This window comes from Podarcis pityusensis (genome assembly GCF_964106645.2).
Source record: "Podarcis pityusensis genome assembly, chromosome: 4".
NCBI classification, from domain to species: Eukaryota; Metazoa; Chordata; class Lepidosauria; order Squamata; family Lacertidae; genus Podarcis; species Podarcis pityusensis.
In genome coordinates, this window is record NC_138027.1 from 84,874,825 (window position 1) to 84,885,090 (window position 10,266).

The 10,266-nt window shown below is 44.5% G+C and overlaps 1 protein-coding gene across 2 annotated transcripts in view; it reads right to left on the reverse strand.

Moving 5' to 3' along the window:
* The window catches only part of CLYBL (citramalyl-CoA lyase), a 201,332-nt gene extending 198,896 nt beyond the window's left edge, over positions 1 to 2,436 (reverse strand). Inside the window, exon 1 of one of the 2 annotated variants that reach the window (XM_081003224.1) lies at positions 2,314 to 2,436. In XM_081003224.1, coding sequence (XP_080859350.1) covers positions 2,314 to 2,378 — 65 coding nt within the window. In that variant the 5' untranslated portion in view covers positions 2,379 to 2,436. The remainder of the gene's footprint in view (positions 1 to 2,313) is intronic. The other variant, XM_081003225.1, reaches the window with a different exon arrangement.
* Between the last annotated feature and the right edge of the window lie 7,830 nt (positions 2,437 to 10,266).

A 10,266-nucleotide genomic window follows, 5' to 3' on the forward strand; every position in this document is an offset into this window, starting at 1 on the left:
TCAGAAGAAGGAGGAAATGGATGCAAGGTGTACACAGATGGAGATGCTGGGCAAGAGAGAGAAGCGCTGGCTCCTCGAGAGAAAGGGCTGGTTTGGGTCCAGAGAGAGAGAGATGGTGCTGAACCAGGGGTCAGCAACCTTTTTCAGCCGTGGGTCAGTCCACCGTCCCTCAGACCATGTGGTGGGCCGGACTATATTTTAAGGAAAAAATGAACAAATTTCTATGCCCCACAAATAACCCAGAGCACACATTCTACTCATGTAAAAACACCAGGCAGGCCCCACAAATAACCCAGATATGCATTTTAAATAAAAGAACACATTCTACTCATGTAAAAACACGCTGATTCCCAGACTGCATCCAGCTCATGGGCCTTAGGTTGCCTACCCGTGCTGGACATTCCAGGATCCTCTCTCACTAAGCACTGCAAGGCTTACTCCTGAGTAAACATGCACGAGGGAGTGGGGGACCCTTCCTGGCTGCTGCCATCCCACCCACGCAGGAGGGGTGTGTGTGTCCAGCCCTACCAATGACTCCTCAGAGAAAGGGCTGGTTTAGGTTTACTGAAAGGAAGGGGTGGGTTGGATCCAGGGGAAAGGGCTTCTACAGGTTTCATCCAGTCTTAAGGTGGTACTTGAAGGCTGTCAACTCTGCAGTTGAGTTTACCCAATTTCTGTTTCGAACTATGGGGGAAACCGCTGTGGTTGACTCATTTCAAAAACAGCAAGAGTCTGGGCTATTTTAAAGACTTAACACATTTATTATGACATGAGCTTTTGTGAACAACAATCCGTGCATCATGCTCTGATTATGTAGGACCTTGTCCTCAATGTTATTTTCTTATGTTTTTACAAGTATACAAAGTACGTATTTTTTTAAAAAAAATATTTATTTATGATGAACTTTTCAGGTTTTATAGAAGTAACTATCATTTGTTATTATTTTTATCATAAGCTCAGCCAAATATAATACGTTTAAGTTGAAGAATGACAATGGGACCTAATGGTCAGGGGTACCTTTACCTTTACCTGAAAGAAAGTGCCACCTCAGAAAAGAACCAAACTATCAAGCAAGCCAAAATACCTGATAACTAATTAAAACAGAATTAACATTGTCTGTCTGAAGAAACCTAAGTGTGTTATTTGCTACCTTGGTTTTAAAAATAAATTTTGTTATTTATTTAAAGTGAACCTGTTTGAGACTCCGACTTATTGGTTATCCCCTCATAAAGGTCCCCCACAGATTCTCTGGGATAGTTAGTATTTGTTTTCAACCTTTGGGTTTTAATGGACATCCTTTTATCAGAGTAAGATGTGCTTGTTTTTAATGTTTGGTGTTGTTCAGGGAGGTGCGGGCAACATAACTGAGAGCGGGCACGTCGGCGTGAGAGTGAAACAGTGACATCGAGCCCACCATCAACACCCCCCCCAAAAACTTGCCCATACTGTATATCAAGAGGCTAACCAGAGGCATTCTGCATGTCCCCACACCTTCTGAGGCCAAGGGTGACTTGTGATAGCCTTCAGAACTCACTTCCTAAGGAAGCTGGCCTTTTCAATGCTCACTAAAGACCTTGGTCCTGGTCTTTTAATTTGACAGGTGAGTTTCTGGACGTTATATTTACCTTTACCTGTTACCATCTCAACATTTCGTAAACTGCTTTCGGAGGTTACATACTCAAAAGAGTGGCGTAAAAGTGCTCAAAACATACATACTAAATTAAATCCTGTTAATTTAGCGTTTTGGGATAAAACCCACTTAAGTGGCTATGAAATAATCCTAACCTTGAAGTAGTGTTTTGAACTCTGGTGAATTTACTTAGTAAGATCAGGCTGCTGTTATTCCTTGCAGGGGTTGCCGGTCCTTCTTTTAAAGCAGGGATGAGGAGGCTGTGGCGCTTGCAGATGTTAGTGGACTCCAAGCTCCTACCACCCCTGGCTGGGACTCACGGCGCCCCTTTCCCCTTCAGTGCCCTTAATGAAGGTTGCAGAGTGGGCTGTGGGGTTTTTATTTTGTCTGTTTCCCACTCTAAGAGACGGCCCAACTTTCGAACGCTTACCAGACCACGCAGCTATTCGGAACTTGGCAGCACAAGAGACACGTGTGCGTGTGTGCACGTGTGAATGTGTTTTACTGCAAGGGTGGCAGTAAAAAGCGGGGAGGAGAGCAACCGCTCTGCGAACTTCTTCCCAACCCCCGCCAATTCCACACACACACACACACCCCAATCTTCAGGGAAGGGGGGGGAGCAATGTCTCCCCACACACACACGCACGCCCGCGTTCCCGCCTCCCTACGTTGCCGTCACTCACATTCCCCGCCTGCTCAGGCTCTGACCAGCCGCCAGGAGACGCCGCAGCCCGAACGCCGCCGCCATCGTCGCCGCACTTCGCCTCTTCCGGGCTCCGCCCACGTCCGGCTCCCATTGGCGGAGGACTTGAGCGGAGGGAAGCCACTTCTCTGTCGCCTCGCGTTTGGATAAGTTACCCGCGTTCTAAAGGGGCGGGGCCTGGAGCGCTGGGTCGTCGGAAAGCGCTACTCACGTGTTACACGCGCGTGAGGGCCCGTCCCGGCATTCTAAAGGGGCGGGGCCTGGGGCGCCTAGTGGTCTTCGGGGGCACGAAAGGTGTAGCTCAGTTCGGAGGTCCGCTATGCCCCGAGTGGAGGGAGGTCTTGCGAGAACAGCTCCTCCTCGCTTATTGAAATTTGAAAGTGCCTTCAGCATGTAGCAGTTGGTAAAAAGAGGCAATGCGTATCATTTGGGCTTCTGAAAACAAATGACTGCGTTCAGGTGGGGAGCAAATTGAAATACAGTACAGGTGTATTTGAGGCCATCTACTGAAGCATCTAGTGATGTAGGGAAGTGAGAGCTGGACCATAAAGAAGGCTGATCAACGAAGAATTGATGCTTTTGACTTATGGTGCTGGAGGAGACTCTTGAGAGTCCCATGGACTGCAAGAAGATCAAACCTATCCATTCTGAAGGAAATCAGCCCTGAGTGCTCACTGGAAGGACAGATTGTGAAGCTGAGGCTCCAATACTTTGGCCACCTCATGAGAAGAGAAGACTCCCTGGAAAAGACCCTGATGTTGGGAAAGATGGAGGGCACAAGGAGAAGGGGACGACAGAGGACGAGATGGTTGAATAGTGTTCTCCAAGCTACCAGCATGAGTCTGACCAAACTGCGGGAGGCAGTGGAAGACAGGAGTGCCTGGCGTGCTCTGGTCCATGGGATCACGAAGAGTCGGACACGACTAAACGACTAAACAACAACAACAACAACTGAAGCATCAGCAAACCACCAACTTCGAAAAGTTCAATATCAAGCTTCCACACTACTACTGACTGCAGATGTGTAATGGATTTTTAAAAACCTATTTCGTGGATTTTTTCGCTGTATGAGGAATTCCATTTTAAATTGGGGGGGGGTGGAGTGTAGGCTGCCATTTTTTAATGATACCTGCATAAAAACCTGTGCACGTGAGCAGCAATAAACCTCCATCTGGAAACACCCCTAGAATCATTGTAAAGTCTTGCATTCCTAACGTAACATCAAGTTTAAGTTGTTTTTGAGCATGTAGAATACAAATAATTTAAGGTACATACTTTTATGTGTCCAAAAGATATCGATTCATAAAATTAACTTCCACTTAGCCCAATGGGACTTATTTTATTAATATTGTTAGCCACCTTTCAACCTGCAGTATTTTCTCAATGTGGCATACAATGTATAGTGAATTAAAAATCAGTTTAAAATATCTAGAACACTCAAATTCAACAATAAAATAACAGTTCTATTTCTGTCAGCCTCTCCACAAAAAGGCCACCTAATCTACCCCCTCAGTTAAAAGAAATCTGAAAGAAAAAACCCTTTTAGATCCATCCAAACAGACAATAAGGGAGCTGATCATAAGTGAATAGCGGATTGGATCCTTCATGATTTGTACCATTTTAAGCTAAAAGGACTGGTTTACGTGTTTGTTTGTAAGAACAATCGGGTTCAGGCAAGAAAATAATCTATTTCCCCGTTACTCAAATGAGATTATCAGGAAGCAAGCAGAGGACTCGTATATACAGTGGTACCTCATGTTAAGTTTGCTTCAGGTTGCGCGTTTTCAGGTTATGTCCCGCGGCGACCCGGAAGTACCGGAAAGGGTTACTTCTGGGTTTTGCCCCTCGCGCATGCGCAGACGCACAAAATGATGTTACGTGCATGCGCAGAAGCGGAAAATCTTGACCTGCCCGTGTGCAGACGCGGGTTGTGTTCTTTTCAGGTTGCGAACGGGCCTCCGCAATGGATCCCGTTGACAACCAGAGGTACCACTGTATTCATGTTTTTAGAAATGTATACAATATTGCAAAATTGCAAATAGATGTAGTTAGTCTTGCATAAACAAAGAAGAGTGCAGGGCACTGAGAAAAAACATTAATAGGGAATTTATTAATGACCCTCGAAGGTAAAGATTAAAACAAATCATAACATTGGGCTTTGAATATAATAAGAAATGACCTCCTGTTCTGCCTCAGGTTGGCTTAAGACAGCTTCATATTAACATTTCTTTGATGTTTATTAATTCTGAATCATGAAAGAGAAATGAGCATCTTGGCAGTCAAAGAATGACGTACACCTGACTATCTGTAAGTGGATATTTTCTTTGGCGGGTTTTTTGTGGGGGTTTTTTCAAAATCAGGAAACAAATAGCTGCCAAGGTCAATCTTGAAAATATTTTTGACATTTTGAGTTGAAAAGTCACTTTGGAAACAGCTCCGATACAGATCCTTCAAAGGAGAAACATTTTCCTGTTCCTGTCAGCTTTACCTTGTGCATTGGTAGTACATAGAAGCACCAGTAATATTACCTCAAAACCTAGAAAGCATTAAAAACAATGGAATGGCAAAGCAAGGTGCTTCTGTGCTCACCTCCTTTTTCAACAGTGAATTAGCTGTGTTACAAACATAAAGTCGTATTAGCAGCCTGGCGCTTCTTGTTCCGTCAGAACAGATTGATACACAGAAATCAGCAAGCGAAGCTTTTCACACCATGGAGATATTCACCACCTATTGACATTTGCACAAGAAAGGCAGAACAGCCTTTGTAAAAAGTTTGCATGGGATACATAGTTGCAGTCTGATCCTTAGCATGTTTACTGCGAAAGAAGTTGCACTTTGTTCATGGCGGCTTTGTCCCAAGTAAGCATGTGTAGGATTGTGGCAGTCAAGCCTAGTACTCTGGCTGAAGTAGTTTGCCGATGGAAACATCAGCATGTAGCTTGAAAGTATACCTCAACTCCGCACAATTCCTGGAATCCCAGGTGGCATCGGTGGCAAAGGAGGGCCTATTTTCAGTTTACCTGAGCTCTAGGGCTCAGGTTTAGATTACTGTAGATTACTGTAATGCCCTCTGCAAGGGGCTACCTGTGAAGATAATCTGAGAGCAGAATGTGGCCACCAGGGTTGTAAGCAGTGCTTCTCTTTGGGACCATGTTGATGTAATATAGGAATATAAGCAGTTGCCTTCTACTGAGTCAGACTATTAACCCATCTAGCTCACTATTTGTCTACAATGAATGGCAGAGGCTCTGCAGACCTTTAGACCTGCAGACCTTGGTCCTACCTGAAGGTGCCAGAAATTAAACCTCAGGCTTTCTGCAATCAAAGCCAGATCCTCTACCCAAGCCAAAGCGCTTCCCCAAGAATGGTTCTGTTCGGACGGCTACTCACAAAGCCCAGAACAACTTGGGTCCCAAATATTTGTAGGGCTGCCTCCCCCATTATTAATGTACTTACTTGGGGGATTTATAGCATCCCCTTCTTCAAAATGGCCACCAGGTGGGTCACAATTTTGTAACTGTCCATTCTCTCTGTTAAAAAACGGAATACTTGGGCTGCGTGTATAACATACAGTTATAAGAATACATCCCCCCCTTAAGAACCCTGGGGCAATTTACCCCTCACAGAGCTACAATGTCCAGCACCCTTAAACTACAAGCTGGGTGGACTATTTTTTATTTTCTCTCACCCATTCCCAGACTGTTCTTGGTCTTTTTTTGGGGGGGGGCACTTAAAATTCCATTGCACCTCACCTATTTCTATGCCTAACTTAGCTTCCCATACACATTTCAGACTTTATGTATTATCTGTGTCTAATCACAGAAACCTGCCCTTTGTTGAGTCTGACTCTTCCGTTATTCGTTATTCAAATGGTATCAGTTTCCTGTACTATTTTATTATTTGGTATAAAAGCACACATGTAGTGTGCCATTGTAACAAGAAGATACGGATTCTGTGCAATTCCCCCCCCCCCAATTGTTGTGTTATCATATTGACATGTAAATCACGTCATTTAATCTAAACAAATCCCTTAAAAACCTCTCAATTCTTGTATTTTTCTTTACTAGGAAATTATGGAAGGAATAGAAAAACAGCTGATGCTAATGTTTTTCTCTTTTCTTTGTATATTAAGCTTCCATTTCCCACCTCCAGCTTTTCTGTAGTATCTACCGTATTTTTTGCTCTATAACACGCACCCAACCATAACACGCACATAGTTTTTAGAGGAGGAAAACAAGGGGGAAAATATTCTAAACGAAACAGTGGATGTATGATTTTTGTGGTTTATGCTGTGGCCACAGACATGTGATCTGACGGTGAGTTTGGGGTAGCCCAATGCAAAAATCCTGAGGATCCATGTGGATCCATGCTTTGTAACCACGTTTTTGCACCCCTGCGGCCCCAGGCAACAGTGGGTGCGTGATTTTTTTGGTGCAAGCTGTAGCCATGGACATGCTATGTGATCTGATGGTGAATTTGGGGTGACCCAGTGCAAAAATCCTGAGGATCCATGTGGATCCGTGCTTTGTAACCACATTTTAAGTGGGGAGGGAGTATTTAAGTGGGGTATGTGGAGAAGGATGCTGCTAATAATGCAGAAGAGGGGCTTAAGGGGAGAAGGAACACGCGTGGGGTGGGTGGAGAAGGATGCTGCTAGTAATGCAGAAGAGGGGTATAAGGGGAGAACGCTCCTCTCCTCTCCCGCTTTGCTCCTTTAAAGCAAGCAGGCTCTGCTTCTCTCCCTCCTCCCCAGCTTAGCGAGCTGAAAAACTTTGCTGCTATTTAGCGAGCTGAGTGGGGAGGAGAGAGGGACAGAGAGCATGGTTGCTTTAAAGGAGCCAACCGGACAGGAGCCGCTTACACTCATGTAAGTAGCTCCTCTCCTCTCCCGCTTTGCTCCTTTAAAGCAAGCAGGCTCTCTGTCCCTCTCTCCTTCCCACTCAGCAGCTCTTCTCCCGCTTTGCTGTTTCAAAGTGAGCCACGGAGGAGGGAAGGAAGGGGAACCATGGATCCTCTGCTCACGACTGCAGCAGATCCCCCCGCCATCCGTAGGCATTCGCTCCATAACACGCACAGACATTTCCCCTTACTTTCTAGGAGGAAAAAAATGAGTGTTATGGAGCAAAAAATACGGTATTTATTTTTCCTGGCCTGTGTGTTAAGTTTTTCCTGCCCCCCCCTCTGCTTTTTGCTGCTCTCTGTGGAACACCATTTTGTTTAGGTCTCATCATTGTGCCCAAGCCCATTTAACTTTTAACCCTTGGGTTTAAAACTACTTTTAAAAACACCCTCTGCTTGATGAAGACCAGGCACCATCCCCTTCCTCTTGACTGCTAAACATGGGCTCCTGCATATCTCATAATGGCAGGAAGGTTTAAGAGCAGCAGGTTGCAGAGCTCCAAAATCAGGGAGCATTTCCCTGCCCTTCCCACTGCATTGCTCTTGTAGTATTGTGGGATGTCAAGCTGCACGTGCCAAAATTCTCCGCAGCCTTGCGGGTCATCTTCAAGTGAAGAAAAGGCTAAGGAGAAAAGCCTACACAAATGTGGAGTGGAATCCCTAAGACTGTTGGGATGGCGCCTTGTATGACTCTTTGCGGCAACTCCTGCAGCCAAGCTGGTGTTAAATGTAGTCATACCTCATGTTACGTTTGCTTCAGGTTGAGCGTTTTCAGGTTGCATCCCGCGGCGACCCGGAAGTACCGGAAAGGGTTACTTCTGGGTTTCGCCGCTCGCGCATGCGCACAAAATGACGTCACACGCATGCGCAGAAGCGGCAAATCACGACCCACGCATTCTGCTCATGTTGTGAACGGGCCTCCAGAACAAATCCCGTTCACAACCAGAGGTACCACTGTATCGCTCTGCTTTCCTTTGAATCACATCAGTGAGGACGGGGATGAGGGGTCGGGTCTTGTCGTCTGGGCAGCCCAGGACCTCCACACTCACTGCCCAGGCTTACGCCCTGGAGAGGTCACTTCGGTGCTGCTAATGCAGCAAAAACAACACAGCAAGCAGTAGTTACAAGTTACCGGTCTCTGCAGCCACAGCAGGCACTGTGAGTCTCCAGAGGTCTGACCACCCCTCGAGGTACACTCCACTGTCTCTCGGGCCAGACAGAGATCCAGGCTGTGTACACATTACCTGCTTAAAACACAGCTAGGTCATTCTTTTGCTCATTTCAAACTGGGGGTGCATTTGAGTATAGCATTTTATAATAAATGACCGGACAGGTTCAGCGAATGGCTAATATGCATACATCGCTTCCCAAACTTGTGGGAATGCACTGGATGTAAACAGATACAGCCCCACACTTGAAATTAATTTTGGAAATCTGTAATCTTAGAATGCCTGATTAAAAAGAACTATTTTATCTCCTAAAAATTTCTTATTAAAATATAACATGAACTTTTTGCCTTTTGATTTTCATGCTTGTTCTGGTGGGAACTGCAGGATGCAAAAAACAAGACTGGTAAATGTGACTGATGCAATCTCTATTTTGATGTTGATCTGTAACCAAAATCAGAATCAGGCTTACTGTTCACATATACATGCCACAGATCAGCCTGATGGCTTAGCAGGAAAGTGATTGCCTGATAAGAAAGGCTTTATGTGTCATTTTCACATGAAATACTTTCCCCCAGCAGACTAAGCACAATTTTGGTATCAAATGTTTTGTTTTCACCTGATGAGTGCTTTTATATATCCTGTCAAATCAACAGGCTGAACACCCAGAAGAAATTGTGCCTATTCCCCTCATGATATTCTTTTTATATGCACATTTCTGAAGTTCCTGAAAATGTTTAATGTATGCTAGGAACATAGCTGTTTTAGATTTAATGCATTTAAGACTCCTTCAAACGTTTCTTTCATTTCCCCCTTGTTACAAAGTCAGTATTTCACATTGTATTTGATGCAAATAGAATTAAATTAAAAGGCTTTTAGAAGAGGAGGAAAAAAGTAATGTCACACTTTAAGTTTCAGAAACACTTCTAAAATGTCAATCCCTGGTGACAGTTGGTAGGGTGAAAACTTTTCTTTAATTCTTAAAAGCTTTTTCATCAAATATTTTTGTTCAGGCCTCTGATATATATAGCTGGGTTCTTACAACAGAACTTCTGTGGCTAAAAAGATCTCAAAACGATCCGCAGAATTTTCAAAGGTCTCCCCTCATTTCCATTTCTCCTACGAACTCAGGTTATACCTTTTAAAGGAGATGTAACTCACCTCCCAGAGTGCACCTAAGTCATATTCTGGAAAAGAAGAATTTACCTCAGAAAACCTGATTTGTGAAGTACGTAAAGCTTAGTTTCTCACTTGTGACACAGCTCTATCTCCAACTTATAAAACTGGCAACTTCATGGTAATGCTGACTTTACATGACTCTAATGCACATGAGAAAAACAGGTTTCCAAGGAAGACACAAGAGGCAAAGGGAGCCCAGGGTCAGGAGGTTTCTTCAGACAGGATAGGACAAAGACCTGAAATGAAAATGATGGCTGGAACAAGACAAACAGAAGGAGAAGAAGGACAGAAATGGGGAAAGGATGCAGCTATGAAATGGATAGAATTTTAAGCATAGCAAGATACTGATAGAACAGAACAATCAGTTGGGGGCAGCAACAGAGAAGCCTGGTGTTCTTTTGGAATACCTTCCCTAGGGTAGCCTACCAGGTCTTCTCATTGCATTCATGAACATGGTCAAATTATGTTTGGTTACGTCAGGCTTCCTCAAACTTGGCCCACCAGATGTTTTTGGCCTACAACTCCCATGATCCTTAGCTAGCAGGAGCAGGGGTCAGGGATGATGGGAATTATAGTCTCAAAACATCTGGAGGGCCAAGTCTGAGGAAGCCTGGATTAGGTTTTAGGACAGACTTTTGGTATTTGACCGAAGTTTGATACTGCTTGGCCAGTGGGATTTTTTGGTGGTT